The sequence below is a fragment of the Ictidomys tridecemlineatus genome, chromosome 4, assembly GCF_052094955.1.
Source record: "Ictidomys tridecemlineatus isolate mIctTri1 chromosome 4, mIctTri1.hap1, whole genome shotgun sequence".
NCBI lineage: Eukaryota > Metazoa > Chordata > Mammalia > Rodentia > Sciuridae > Ictidomys > Ictidomys tridecemlineatus.
This window is the reverse complement of record NC_135480.1, coordinates 13567410-13583905: the sequence shown is the minus strand read 5'-3', so window position 1 is coordinate 13583905 and position 16496 is coordinate 13567410. Positions and strand designations below refer to the sequence as shown.

General features: G+C 37.3%; 1 protein-coding gene across 2 annotated transcripts in view; it reads right to left on the bottom strand.

Moving 5' to 3' along the window:
- Nucleotides 1-168: 168 nt before the first annotated feature.
- Nucleotides 169-16496, bottom strand: part of LOC101968648 (olfactory receptor 5B2) — a 28983-nt gene continuing 12655 nt past the window's right edge. For both annotated transcript variants that reach the window (XM_078045980.1, XM_078045981.1), the window contains exons 2-4: nt 11161-11236; nt 9082-9163; nt 169-4520 (exon numbers count right to left, since the gene is read on the bottom strand). In XM_078045980.1, coding sequence (XP_077902106.1) covers nt 3561-4520; nt 9082-9105 — 984 coding nt within the window. In that variant the 5' untranslated portion in view covers nt 9106-9163; nt 11161-11236 and the 3' untranslated portion in view covers nt 169-3560. The remainder of the gene's footprint in view (nt 4521-9081; nt 9164-11160; nt 11237-16496) is intronic.

Sequence of the window (16496 nt, the reverse complement as noted above, 5' to 3'; positions counted from 1 at the left end):
CTTGTCCTCAGCAGAGAAATCTGGCCAATCTATTTAATTCATTAGATGTATGTATTCATTGAGTGACTACTATAGGCCAGCCCCTCATCTAGAATTTGTGAATAGAAAAGAGTTAAAGATCTGTACCATCTTTGAGTTTATATTATAGAGACAAATAGACACACATGCAAACACACAGATGGTCCCTGGTTTAACAATGATTCAATTTTTTATTTTTGTGATATCTGATGGGTTTACTAGGGTATTAAGTAAATTTTCAACTTAGGCTATTTTTGACTCAGGTTTATCAGAATATAACCCTATTTTTAAGTCATAGATTATGTGTGTGTGTGTGTGTGCGTGTGTGTGTGTGTGCGTGCGTGTATGAACACACACTCGCATGCTATATATGCTCAAGGTGGGTATGGTGGTAAATGTAAAGAAGAGAAAATTTAATATTCTATTTTAAAAGACTATAAAAGGATAACTACAGATACCACTGAACTCTATACATACTATGTTTTTTCCTTCACATGCATAATTTTGATAAAGTTCAATTTAGAAATTGGGCACAATGAGAGATTAACAATAGTAAGTAATAAAAAAGAATGATTATAACAATACACTGTAATTAATTTCCCACCATCACTATTCTTGTATTTTAGGTTTTTTATTAGATTAACAAAGGGTTACATGAACAAGCACTGTGATACTATAACAGTTGATCTGAAAACCACAAAGACCACTGAGTGACTAGTGAACAGGACAAACAGATCCTGGACAAACAGATGATCCATGTCCTTAGGGAGACAGAACAGGACAACATGCAATTTCATCATGCTATTCAGAATGGCATGCAATAAAAAACATGGATTGTTTTGACTTCTATAATTTTCCATTCAATATTTTCAAACTAGGATTGACTGCAGGCTACTTACTATAGAAAGTGGGGACATGGGTAAATGAGGACGAGTGTCATTGGATGCATTTTAGGGTCCACGATGAATGAATGGAGAATGGAAAGGCTTATTGCCTCCATTCAATTCAATAATATATCAACAAAGATGGAATTGTAAGAGCCAGTCCAGCTACTTGGGTTCTACTCATAAATTTCCACTGGAGAGTTGTATGACCATAAGCAAATTCCTCAACATCGCTGGGTAAGTGAAGACAATATCATTTAGAAGTCTATTGGGACACATGAGATGCCAGAGTAGACATTTTTATAGAAAAAAAATAATGGATGGACACCCATGGGAAATTGGGAGGTGTACTTGGTATGTCTATTAGAGCTCAAAGAGCCCCAGGTAATCAGCCAGTGGCCAGTGGGCACACATTTTTCTCATTTATAGGAGTGAAATGTCAAATTGGATGATCCTGAATGTTCCTTCCAGATTTAAATTTGCTGTACTTGAAGTTCCTAGCTCCTTCAAAAATTCTGAGTCTGGTGGTTGGTAACACCTGAGTTTGAAGGCAACACCCTAAATTTTTGTAGTTCTCCTTTCAGAATGACGCTATCAAAATAGTGATGCTTGAAGTGTTCTTCTTTAATAGAAGTTTAAGACCACCTCATCTTTCTGAGAAAGCTCTTCAGGTCTCAGCCCTTGAGCCACCTCTCTGCCTGTGTCCCCTCATGGATAGCACTCATTCTTGTGGCACTAAATTACCACCTACGTGCTAATAACTCCCAAATTTATTTCTTCATTGCAGTTTTAAACTTCCCCTGTAGTATCCACGAGACACTTCAAGATAAGAAAGCACCCAAAGGAGACTCACGTCCGCCTCCCACAGCAAACCTTCTACTATCACGATCTCACATCTCACATAGTGGTCATGTGGCTTTCTAATTGTTGAGGCAACTGAGCTACTATTTTTCCACACTTGTAGCTAATACATCAGCAAATTATATAATCTCTGCTTTTCAAACACACAGACAACCAGGTTATTTATGCATGATTACACATGACTCACAAGACATAGAAATTAAGTGTTTGAGCCAATATGAAATATAATTTCAGAGATCTGTTTAAATTTTGTGACAAAGAGGAGGGTGAGGGATTACTTAGCAGAGCATCTTAGATGGAAGGGTCAAGAAAAAGTTATTTGGAGAAGCAATGCAAAGTCTAAAGAAAAAAGTTCCAGGAGGGGGAAAACACACGCTAGTTCAGATTCAGGAACAAATCATTCGGAAGATGACTAGTTGTGTCCAAAAACTCATCCTCTTCTTCTTCCAGAGTATTGGCATTTCAGCAAGGCAGTCAGCCTTGCAACTGGTTGCATCCAAATAAATGAATTCTTGACGATAGAATGTGCTCAGAAGTCATGAAAGCTACTGCATCACTTGAAAGAGAAAACATTGCTTTTCTCTCATCTTTTCTCCTTCTGCTTTCCTCCAGGTAGAGTGTTTATGATGAAGAAAGATTTCAATACTCTATTCAGTTCTCCAACCAAACATGGCGAAGAGGTCATAGCCATCTAGAGAGTTCATTTTACCCTGCTACATCAGCTACTGCCACTTGAGAAATAATTTGTGATTTATGTCACTGTATTTTTGTTACCACGGTTTACCTAATTTCTGACTGTGCTGGATTAACTCTGTAGCCACAAAGTCTTTGAATCTCCTTTCCTGAAGAGGTGATGTCTCTTTCTTCCTACTCACATCTGGGTCAGACTTTTGACTCACATCGACCACTATAGTGTGCTAAAGAAATGTATGAGTTTTTTAATTTGGGCTTCAACAAGTCTTTGAGTTTTACCTTCATACTATTTAAATATTGGCCCGAAGATGTCATATAAAAAAGTATATCCAGCCTCCGAAAGATAAAAGATGGTGTAGACATGAACTAAGGTGACCTAGCAAGTAGCCAGCATCAGTGCCCAGAAATGTGTAAAAGACCCTCCTGCACCTTCCAACTCAGCTGGCCTTCTAGAACGTACACAACCTCATGAGCAAGCCTGTGAAAAGAAACTGCCCTGTTCATAAAATCATGAAAAATAATAAGCCATTTTTTCTTCCTGCTCTTCCTCCCTGCTCTGTTCATAGTTGCTCTCATTATATCAAAGCAGGAAGAAAAGATTAACATTAAACAGAGACATGAGATGGGAGGGAAAGGGAGAGAAAAGGGAAATTGCATGGAAATGAAGGGAGACCCTCATTGCTATACAAAATTACATATAAGAGGTTGTGAGGGGAAGGGGAAAATAAACAAGGAGAGAAATGAATTACAGTAGGTGGGGTAGAGAGAGAAGATGGGAGGGAAGGGGAGGGGGGATAGTAGGGGATAGGAAAAGTAGCAGAATACAACAATTACTAATAGGGCATTATGTAAAATTGTGGATGTGTAAGCGACGTGATTCTGCAATCTGCATTTGGGGTAAAATTGGGAGTTCATAACCCACTTCAATCTAATGTATGAAATATGATATGTCAAGAGCTTTGTAATGTTGTGAACAACCAATAAAAAAATTAAAAAAAAATAATAATAAGCCATTGTTTTAAGCCACTAAATTTGGGAGCATTTTGTTACACAACAGTAGATAACTGATGAGCTATACAGATTGCATGACCTCCCTAGTTAAAATCATGTGCGGAAAAGAGTCATCATCTTCTCCATGGCTTTCTTGAAAGCCCTATGAACCTCTTTGTTCCTTAAACTATAGACGATTGGGTTCAACATGGGAACTATCATGGTATAGAAGACAGAGGCCATTTGGTCATTGTCCATGGCATGGCTAGAGCTGGGCTGTAAGTACATGAAGATGATGGTTCCGTAGAAGATGCTCACGGCGGTGAGGTGAGATGCACAGGTGGAAAAGGCTTTCTTCTGCCCTTCTGCTGAGCGCATCCTCAGGACGGCAATGAATATGAACAGATAGGAGGTCAGGATAACCACCAGGGCAAAAAAGACATTGAAGGCTGTCAAGATGTACAGCACAGTCTCATTCATGTAGGTATCAGAGCAGGAGAGGGCAAGGATTGGGAGGATATCACAGAAAAAGTGATGGACCACATTGGAACGGCAGAAGGAGAGGGAGAAGGTGAACCCGGTGTAGGAGGCAGATTCGACCAAGCCCCAGAGGTAGCAGGCCACAGCCATGTGGACACACACACTGGTGGTCATGGTGGTGGTGTAATGCAAGGGTGTGCAGACCGCTGCATGACGGTCATAGGCCATGACAGCCAGCAGGAGGCAGTCCACGCTGGCAAAAGCCACAAAGAAGAACATTTGAGCAGCACATCCGCTGTAGGAGATCACTTTATCCCCTGTGAGAAGCCCAGCTATCACCTTGGGAGTCACGGCCGAGGAGTAAACGCAGTCCACCAGGGAGAGGTGACTGAGGAAAAAGTACATGGGGGTGTGGAGACGGGAGTCCAGCAGGATCAACGTGATCATCCCCAGGTTCCCAGTGAGAGTGATGAAATAGATGAGGGTGAACATTAGGAAGAGGGGAACTTGCAGCTCTGGGGTGTGGGTCAATCCCAAGAGTGTGAACTCATTCACCTGAGTACTGTTCTCCAGGTATGACATCTTGAAATTGTGCTTCACCGGTTTAAAAAAAAAAAAGGCAAAATGGATAAATTACTTATGCACAGGAAATGATTCATGTACTCTAATGCCACCCCAATGACATGAGCATGCCAGGATCCCAATAACCTGAAACTGGCATCTTCTGACCTCTGTCTGACAGTCTGTAGAAGCTTGGACTATGTCTGCGAGTTCCAGACCCAACTCAGACAAAATGTCTGTCTTCAAATACTTATTATTTTCATTTGGGTTGAAAGCTTGTCCGTCCTCTGTAAATCACTCTTTACCACTGTCAATCCAGATTCAGATAACATTTATATTAACTGAACACTACGTGCCAGGTAGTCTGAAAAGAGTAAGTATTATCTCATTTAGTCCTTCTGAACCTCCTGTCAGATGATTGTCTGATAACAGTGATACACTGTTGCCTTCTTGGTTGTGAAGTACAGTGAAGAATGAGGCTATCATTCACCCAGCTATGATTGATGTGGAGTCTAAGAAAAGTTAGTTCCCTTTCACTCCTCAGAGCACTGTTCTCCTTGAATCCTGCTTGGGGGAAGAAGCACAGAATCCAGGAAGATGCTCATCCTTATTTATAACCCTGGACAAGAACATAACCATGTCTGGGTTTATTCATCTCCCAAATTATTTTATTTATTTTAAAGTGTATTCATCTGAAAAAAATAAAATAAAATAATCATTGTGTTCCCTATTTTTACTGTGTCTCAAGATTGTTATAGCAGTTTTAAAAGGTGTTTTGAAACAATACACGTATTTAGAGGAGTCGGATATTGTAGTGGTAAAGAAAATAAATCATCTCTGGTCATGACCTGTCTACATTGAAATCCTGACATTTCCACGTACTGGTTGGGTAACCTTGGACAGGTCACGATGTTTCTGTGCCACAGTTTAAAACAGGGAGAATTTATTCCCAAGTGGTTTTTTGAGGTTATTGTGAATGGAATTGTTCTTTTAATTTCTTTCTGAGAAGGTTCCTTATTAGAGAAAGGAAACCTATTGATTTTATATATCAATCTTACATACTGCTAATTTGCTGAATTTGTTGATCAGCTCTAGAAGCTTTCTGGTGGAGATTTTTGAGCCATCCAAGTATTAGATCATGTCATCAAAAAACAGATAAGTTTAATTCGTCTTTTTCTATTTATAACTTTAATTTCCTTCTCTTCTTTAATTTTTGGCTCTCATCTTAATTATTATTTCCTGTTCTGGAATTAGTTTGCTCTTGCTTTTCTAGGTCTTGAGTTAGAACATTAGATTATCGATTGGGGATTTTTTTGGTTCTTTTTTTTTTTTTAATGTAAGCACTCAATGCTATAAATTTTGCTCTTAGAACTGCCTTCATAAAGTCTCAGCGATTTTGATACGTATCTTTGTTTTAATTGTTTCTAAAAATTTTTCATTTCTCCCCTGTTTTCTTCCATCACCCATTCATTATTCAAAAGCATATTATTCAATGTTCATTTGTTAAATGTTTTTTGTTTTTTATCTTTTTATTAGTTTTCCAATTTCATACCATTGTATTATGGTAAGATACAAGGAATTATTTCAGTTTTTTGTATTTGTTAAGACTTACTTTATGTCCTAAAATATGGTCTATATGGAAAATGTTCTATGGGAAGTTGATAGAAAATGAATTTGATTGTTGATGAATGAAATACTCTGTAGATGACTGGGAGGTCCACTTTATCATTAATATATTTTAGGAAATAAATCTAAGCAAGGATGTGAAAGCCCTACAATGAAAATTATAGAACTCTGGAGAAGGAAACTGAAGAAGACCTCAGAAAATAGAAATCTCTCTCATGTTCTTGGATAGGTAGAATTAATATTGTCAAATTGGTAACGTTACCAAAATTGATGCACAGATTCTATGTGATCCCCATAAAAATACCAGTGACATTCTTTAAAGAACTAGAAATACAGTATTAAAAATTTTTAGGGAAAATTATACTACAAAGCTATAGTAACAAAAGCAGCATGGTATTGGCATCAAAACAGACATGAAGACCCATGGAATAGAATAGAAAACATAGAGATAAATTCACATAAATATAGTTACCTGATTCTTGACAAAAGTACCAAAAACATACATTGGGAAAAGTGTATGCCTTTTCAACAAATGGTGCAGGGAAAACTGGATATCCTTATATGAAAGCATGAAACTAGATCCTCATCTCTTGTCCTGCACAAAAATCAATTCATAGTGGACCAAGGACCTAGAAACTTTGCAACTCCTACAATATAAAAAAAAAACTCAACAGTCCAACATATCGGTGCAGACACCAACTTCCTGAATAAGACTCCTAACACTCAAAAAACAAAATCAAGAATCAGTAAGTGGGGTGGCTCCAAATTAAAAACCTTCTTAGCAGCAAAGGAAACAAGAGCATGGAAAGAGAGCCCACAGGATAGGAAGAAATCTTTGCCAGAAACTCCTCTGAAAGGGGGTTAATATCTAGAATATACAAAGAGCTCAAAGAACTTAACACTGAAAAACAAATAATCCTATCAATAAATGGGTAAAAGAATGGAACAGACATTTCCCAAAAGAAGAAAAACAAATGGCCAAAAAGTAAATTAAAAAGCATTCAACATCCTTGACAATCAGGGAAATGCAAATCAAAATTAGAATGATATTTCATCTCACTCCAGTTACAATGGCAATCATCAAGAATACAAATAATGATAAACACTGGTGAGGATGTGGGGAACAAGTACACTATTTTTTTTAAGAGAGAGTGAGAGAGGAGAGAGAGAGAATTTTTTAATATTTATTTTTTAGTTCTCGGCAGACACAACATCTTTGTTGGTATGTGGTGCTGAGGATCGAACCCGGGCCGCACGCATGCCAGGCGAGTGCGCTACTGCTTGAGCCACATCCCCAGCCCCACTATTTTTATATATATAAAAAAAAATTCCTCAAAAAAAACTTGGAATGGAATCACCATTTAATCCAGCTATTCCACTTCTTGGTATTTATGCAAAAGAAGTAAAAATCAGCATACTATAGTAATACAGAAACATCAATATTTATTGCAGCAAAATTCACTGTAGCCAAGTTATGGAATCAATACCAGGTGCATTTCAGCAGATGAGTGGATAAAGAAACAAAGGAGTTTTACTCAGCCTTATAGAATGAAATTACAGTGCTGGTAAATGCATGGAAGTGGAGACCATCATGCCAACTGAAATAAGCCAGACTCAGAAAATCAAAGGTTAAAGGTATTCCTCTTAGGCAGAAGCTACAGAAAAATAAACAGGAAAAACGGGGAGGAAATCACATGAAAATGGAAGGGGATTGAAGGGCAAAGAGGAGGGATAGGGAAAAGGGAGGAACCATCAAATGAAATTGACCAAAGTTCGCTGTGCATACATGTAAATATCCCACAGAGAATTTCACCTTTATGTACATCTATAAAATACAAATTTTCTTTAAAAGGCAATAAATAGAAGACCAGAAGAGGAAGGGGAACAGGGGGGAAAGAAAGGGAGGGAAAGAAGAAATTCTAGGGACTTAAGTGGAGCAAATTATATTCTGTGCATGTAAGGAGTATGTGAAAATGAACCCTGCTGTTACGTATAACTATAATGCACTAATTGAAACTTTTAAAAGGGGACTCTCATGGAGAAAAGGGGGAGAACAGTGGAATAGAGGAAAAGGATCAAGGGAGACAGAGGAGGGATGGGAAAGGGGAGGAACTGCTGAATGAAATTGGCCAAATTATGCTATACATCACAATGAATTCTACCTTTATGTATAGTTATAACACATCAATCATAAAATAAACTAACAGAAGGGAGACCAATAGAGTCAAGGAAGGAGATCAGGGAAAGAAGGAGGGGACCGGAGGGGGTAGTAGCAGTGATTAAAATGGAGAAAATTATGTTAAATACCTTTATGAATATGTCTCAATGAACCCCACAATTATATAAAACTAAAATACAGTAATAAAAACATAAATTTTTAAAAAAACACCTATGATAATAGTACCTCAAAAGTCTATTTAGAGAATGTGAAGAGTCAACATGTTTAAATCCCTTACAACACTAGTCACACAATAAGTTAGAGGTATTGTTATTGTTAAATAAATGTTACTATCATCAGTGATATTAGCAAGACATCTAATCACTGAAGGGAAAAACAAATGACAATAACAAAAAAGGAACCCAACAGAATGATTGGAACCACATCTCTAAAGGGGCTCATCTGGATAGCTTCAGAAATTAATTTCAAATTTGTTTAAGCAAACATGCCACTTTTGCAAATAATAGCAACAGAAAATTTGGGAATGAGCTTCAGGAATAATAACAGCTACAAGTTTTGAGAAGCCATCTTTGCATGGTTTCTGCAGGGGATCTGTTGGAGGTTGTGCCAATTATTTCATTCAATTATACAACCTCAATTATGAAATCATGCCCTCAATTTTTAAAATCTATGTTAAATATTGGTCAGACTTAATAAAATCTTCAACAATCACTTGATAATTCTGATCTTTAACTCTCTTTCCCTCACACACCACATGTAATTCATGAGCACAGTCTATTAAAAACTCACCTTCAATATATGCCCTAAATCCATTCACTGGTTACCACCTCCAGGGTAATCAGTCCAGGCCATACTGCCATTTAGGTCACACCTGTAGAGAGACCCAATTGAGTCACTAGGAAAGCTGAAAGTGAAACCTGAGTTGAGAAGCAGGTATAGAAGCTGAGAGAAGGTAGAGGGGAAGGAGTCAGTACTGAAGAATATTGAAGGGGTGTCCTTCCAAATAGGTAGTAAATACAGCCAGAGACCATGTCTTTTTCACTCTAACAATAATATCAACAACATGGCCCTGCCTGCCAGACACTGTCCTAAGTCATGTCGATTCAAATCCCTATCAATCTAGATTCGAGTCTTAATGCCTGAATTATTTATGCTGTTTTAAATTTTATTTCTGCATGACCTAATGTTCCTTTTATACAGTTGAGCACACAATATAATACACAATAATTAAGGAGACTGATGACTAAATAATTCCATAACTGTAAGTCAATTTGAGGTAGCAAAAAAAAACTTGACAAAACCCAAGGGCTATACACTTAGGTTCAGAGTTTAGCCTTTTCACTTAATAATTAGAACATGAGTTCTCAGTTCTCTGAAGATCATTTTCCTCCCTCTGCAAAATGAAGATGTAGCTACTTTACCAGTTGGGGAAAAAATTTGTTATATATTTGCATATATATTGCCTACCAAATTGAAACTTAGAGAAGCCTTAGCAGATTTACCTTTGTATACATTGCCTACCACAATGTACAGCACATATCCAACTATCAGTAAACGGTTGTTGGATGAATGAACCAGAGAATAAATGGTTCTTATTGCTCTACAAAAGCAACTCTGTAAAAAGCAATCCTCCTTATGAAACTAGCACCTTCAATGATAATTTCTCTAAGACTCTAGATGAAAAATACAAGGGGAACAGAATTAATATGCATTTCATTGATATTTTTATAAGAATATATTCTTCATTAACATAATTTTTTCAATATATTCCACATGTGTTCAATAAATTAATGTCAATAGCTTTCTTAAAATTCTTCTGAGACTACAAGCAATGAAAATATTGAAACCAGAAGAGAGATATGTTTAAATTTATTGGAAAATAGCCTCGAAGAATATTCCTCAAACACCTTTTTATTACAAAGTAGATTATTAATATAAGTTGTTATATTTATCAAAAATATTGGTAAGTATACCTTACACTAACTTGTTTGGGGTAAGTTTTTGAGAATTAAAACTTACAGATTGTTCAAACACAGTGTTTCACAAACAGCAGGTCAGGATCCATCAGTGAATGGTGAAATCATACAGTGGGAAAATCCATCATGTTTTTCAAAAAAATAAAATTGAGTTGCATACCACTGCTGTGATTAGTAATGATTCCTGACATATGTAGCAGATAGTATTCACACATAGCTTGTGTTAACTAATTTAAGATAAAAAAGAAAACAGTAAAGATGAGTTTCAAGTCAAAGGGTAAGCTGGGCTCCATAAAAGTTTTGTTTTTGGTGTGTGTGTGTGTGTGTGTGTGTGTGTGTGTGTGTGTGTGTGTGTACATGTGTACACATATGAGTGGTGGGTTGCAATGTAAATCATATCTCTTTTTGTGAAAGCCTTAATCAAAAAAGTCTAAAACTTTTGATGAAGAGCCTATAAATATCCTGTATAAAGTTAAGCATGAGACTACATTTAGTAGCACAGGGTTATATATTTCACAATATACTCAATAAATAGGGCACTGTTCATTCATTGATTCTTTGCATTCATTCATTCATCCATTTGTTTGTTCATTGTATCAATAAACATTTACTGAGTTCCCACCACTTGCTAAGTACTTCCCTATGTAAAAGAATTTTTAAATAATGAGAATAATATCATCTTCTACTGTTGGAATAAATCATCATTTTTTTACTGATGGAGATTGTTGTGATGCACTCTAACTAAACAACATGAAAGTATGAAATATTAATACTTAGGATACTAAACTCTAAATACTCCATTGGAAAATGGCTGCTCTGAACCTTTACACAGCCCATTTTCTGTTACCATAATCTGAACAGATCACCACAAAAGACTGAGCTAGAAACTTACCTTTCTCTTCAAGGAAGATGTCCCAACTTCACCTGGGGGTCTTCAAATTGCAGGTACCACCAAAGAAACAAAGCTCCTGTTGAGAAAGTTATTTATTAACATCTAGTTGCAAAGACTGGAGTGCTCTAGAGGCAGAGAGATATAAGAAGTAGGTGCAGATATAAAATATTCTTCAACTGGTCACACAGGACTGCTGTAAGGACAAATGGCAGTCTCCATATTCACTCTGTAAAGTGATGAGCAACTCTAAGAAGAGATTATCATGCTGAACACAAACATTTTTAACTGGGGATATTTTTTTTGAGCTGGACACTGTGCAGGCTCATAGGGATACATCTGTGTGAAGGAAAGTCACCTAGTGACTTTAATATTAAGACTTTTATATTAAGATCAATAAATGAACTCCAAAAGGCCTTTGACACACGGACGGGTCCCTCTTCAATTATGTTAAATAGAGTCATGTTAGGATATTAGAGACCAACTCCTGGTATTCAGTGGGATTTATCCATCTTAAAGTCAATTGGGGAGCAGGTTCCCCTGGGAGTGATCATTTTCCCACTCCAGTCACCAAGAGAAGCAGCAATTAAACTGTGTGAGTAATCATGGTTCCATGAGTTGACATAGCTCCTAGTACATTTATATTACTTGGAGTTATGTGTTCTTTTTAAAGTATTTTTTAGTTGTAGGTGGACACAATCTCTTTACTTATTATTTATTCTTTATGTGGTGCTAAGGATTGAACCCAGGGCCCCACACGTGCTAGGCAAGTGCTCTACCACTGAGCCACAACCTCAGCCCCAAGTTACGTGCTCTTGATAAAGTTATATAGATAGCGTTGTCCCTCAGCAACATGACTCCCTGAATCTGTATCTAGAAGACAGTTCTTTTGTTTATAAAATGGACCCATCAGAGAGCTAAGATTACATCCCAAAATCCAAAAAGAGGAAAGTGAATGTGGAATAACAGAACCCAATCATTACCTTAACTGGAACAGAACACATGGGATGCCACATAACTGCTAGGAAGATGAATCAGAAATGTGATGAATTATAGCCCAGTATGAGCTATTTCTTTCTAACAGTTACAAGTCCCAATAGTGTTCTTGCTACTTATCAACAGCTAAGATGACTGCTCCAGGCTATCCCTACCTTCTTTTTATTCAACAAATATAAATGTTCTAAGGTAAACCCAAATAATTGTCTCATAATACTAGTATACAAATATATATATGTATATACATACATAAAGTCTCATTTAATCTAATCTTCCCAACTATACCATATTATATTATTACAGTATGATGTAGACAATACTATTATGCCAGCTGTATCACAAATGTTTTCCAAAGGTTTTACAGGTACAGACTTGAGAAAATTAGCACTTAAACTCAGATGTACCTCTCTGCACTATCCACCACACAACCACCACATTCTAGATTCTGGACTCTGCACTATCTACCACACAATGACCTAGAGAAAAGTTTCAAGCCACGAGCAGTAATAAGTACGGGAGGTATTCCTATTAAGACAAGAGACCCCATATTCATCATGTGGGATAAGGAATGAGAATTAAATAGATGGAATACCCTGGTGAGGGTGAATGTCACTCAATTACACCTCAACAGAGTAGAAGCCAATTTTTCTAGAGCACTGGCTAATTGTAAGAAATACTCATACCATTATAGCCTTTTAAACTCATAAACTGTAAGAAATTCATTTTGGATTTGATGCATACACAGGTTCCCATATTAGTAGGAACAAATGGTCTTCAAAATGAAGTCAAGAGTGAATCCCAGGATCCACTGCTTCTGGTCCTGTGATCCCGACCAGGACCCTGATGAAGCTTTGGTATTGGTGATGATTGGTCTGATTTTCTTTGCCTACAGGTTTTGCTCTAGGGTGATACTGAAATAAAAACTGCAAAAGAAGATCTTATTACCTATGCTGCATGGCTGATTTTAGATTCTGCCATGCCGCAGTCCAGCTGGGCAAAATAACCCAGAGGTGACAAGCAACTTGAAGGTTGAAGCGGGAACTACTTTATTGTGAGTGAAGTTCCATTGTGCTATATTTAACAACCCCTCCTTAATGAACCATGGGCTACATTTTTGTATCGTCTTAACGTATGCCCTAACTGTTCTTGATGTTCCTGAGATGCCTCCTTCCTTTAGCAATTTACTTAATGCCCTTTTGGTTTGGTTCTTACTAATTTTTAATCCCACATTTCCGTGACGAAGATACGGCTCACTAAGATAATGCAAAACAAAACCGAGACAAAACGAAAAAAAAAAATGGAACAAAAATTCATCGTATCACTGCCACTTCCTTAAAACTTGGGGCCTTTATTATATACTTTTCATTTTCCTTGAAACAAGCATTCTCAGGCTGGTTCTTCATCACTTTGGGGCCTGGGTGACATGTTAGCTTTCCTGAGAAAACATTCTACTTAACTACTACAAAGTGGCATTCCTTTCTCTCTCATTTTTCCATACATAATTATTTGCTTATTTTATATATAATGCCTATATTTTTCTCTCCCTGTAATTATGTGCTTCTCAGCATGCTTTCTCGTTTAGTGTCTATTTTCTTCATCAGACTTAAGCAACAGGAGTACAAGAACAATGCTTTTTTTTTTTTTTTTGGATGTAAGAAAGTATTTTTAGTCAGTGATGAAACTATAAATATGTAACATCTTCCCAGTATTATTTTTTTCTGATCTCTTTGCAGAAATCCTTGTTTTGAGAAAATTTATAGCTGCCCTCTGCTCATTTGTACAGTCTTTGAATCCCATAACTTTTAAGTTTATATCTTCCTCAACGTCAGAACAAAAAGAAATGGGTCAGTAGAGTTTGAATTAAAAAAAAAAAAAATCTGGCAATGACCCTGCCCAGATTCTGCAACATACACGGCGGTGTAGTTACCTTTACGTTGATATTTTGGGTGGGTTTATATTCCCAAGGCTCAGCACTTTAGGTGAAACCCATTTAAGCTCAATAAACAGTTGAATGAATTGATATTTTTTTCTAAACAGTTCAAGGAGTTGTACTTTTCTTTGTCACTTGATAACATATATTCCAACAGGATCTTGATAGTGTTTCGCCACCCAACCTCTGATTGTATGATACGGAATATAAGAAATATTCAAAGCATTCCAATCTAAACTGTGAATAAGCCCAGGGAGAAATGGTTGTGAATTAAGAGAAGCACCAATTTATGGAGCACACCTGTGTTTCTATCTTCCAATGTTTAAATCCAATTATAATCTTACAGATAATGCCTTAGATTGATTTGTAAATCATCAAAACTAATTACTTAGGAAAAATAATCCCAGGATCTCCCTCAACAAGCAAAGTTGAATCCCATAAAGCCCTTAATTGCCTATCCCCTGGTCCTGTGAGATGAGAGCTTGTTTTGGTCCTTTTGGGGTGTTTGTCCCAGGAGAGCGCCATGACTGGTTAACTCCCTCCTGGCTACCACTTTTTAACATTTCAAACCTCGCATGCCTCATTTGGGAGGGAGTCGTCCAAGAACATGAACCTCTTCGACCATTCATTATTCACCTAGTTGGTTAGTCGTTGTCTAGAACCAACAATGACCACCACCCACCCCCAGACAAGTATTACTCAGAGCCTTTAGCAGTGTCCAGGGGAGGAAGGGTAGTGTTAACGGTGATCATGGTAATCACCCCTCACCAGGTAGGAGACATTGCAGAGACTCTTTCCTCAGCACTGCAGCAGCCCTTCAGGGGACATGTGGTCGGGGCGAGCTCCTTTCCATGACTTCTTTTTTATAGATGAAGCTATTGATGTCCAAAGGGACTAGGTGACTTATCTAAGAAGAGAGAGCCGCTGATCCAGAACTAGAACTTATACTAGCTAATTCCAAGGCCAACCGCCTTGTTTTTCCTTTCATTTCTCCCACCCCTGGAGAATGTTGAACCTTTCTGCTAAACACTAAAGAAGAATCTTCCTCCAGATGGGGTATTTCCTTCTTTGAAGCACTGAATTCGTGACGTGAGACCTGACCTGAATAGGAGTGCTGGATTTAAAGGTTGTGTTGCTCAGGGAAGCAAGGTAAGCTTCAAGGTCAGATGTGCTGTCTGCACAGAGCTGCAGGGGCAGAAGTAACCAGGCAAGGGTAGGAAGGCACCCGTTTCTCCCTGGGCTTATTCAGAGTTTAGGTCGGAATGCTTCAAATAGTTCTGACATTCCATATCATACAATCAGAGGTTGGGCGGCCAAACACTGTTGAGATCCTATTGGAAAATATGTATCAAGTGACAAAGAAAAGTACAAATGGGTCTTGAATTCCTGCTTTGAGTGTATGAACTTGTACAATTTTAAACCAGTTATTTAAACTGTTTCAAACCCAGTTTTCTTTTTCAGGGAATGTGATAATACTAGTTATCTTAATATTCCAGGCTTGCTGAGAGAATCAAATGGGGTATCAATGTAAAATGCTATTGTAATCTGGAAGACCATACTAATATTTGTTAAGAGAAGGAATGGATATTAATAAATGAGGAAATAAAACAAGTTTGGGCACCAGTTACAAAATGGAAATGACATGGAGAGCTGTAAAATTACATAAGACATGCTAATTATGATACAATCTAAACACATATTTTAGTTCCGCCACTAAAGACCTATCTGATGGTGGAAGTTTATCTGATGCTGATTAATTATCACATGATGTGCTACGGAGTAAATAGATCAACCCTCACCACAGAGTTGTGTGCAAATGAGAAGCAGTGCTCTTTTCTCAGGATGGAGAACGAGAGCCACACGTGGTATTGACTCTGCACATGCTGCAGTCTGTGGAGCACTTCAAGGTCAGAAAAAGCATCATGTGCATCACCTGAGACCCAGAAAAAAAAAGCAAAACATCTAGTTCACCATGGAGACTCAGTGAGAGTAAAAAGAATGAAGGGCAGATTGCAGCCAGCTCTTGATGCTGCTTATTGGCTGCTTCTAAAAAAGCCATATCATCGTTTAACTATTCAAAGATTTGGGGAGCTATGGAGGGTGGAGTATAAGCATTTGTAGATACAGTTGTTTTCATTCAACTGAGATCCTGAAAGACGAGCTCTTTAAACAAAATTACCCAAACCGGTGAATGTATTTTATATCACTAAGTTCATCTTTTCAATTATTCCCATTAACATCCATGATAGATTTAATCACTTAATCAGTTAATCAATCAACTGAAAAAGATATATCTTATGCCAAATTTATATTAAAAGTTAAAAAAATTAAGAATATTCCTTCATTATAAAGAGTTAAGGATTTAGATCAGAGTAACTTGGCTTCAAATCTCACCCCTGCTGTTTCCTTCAGC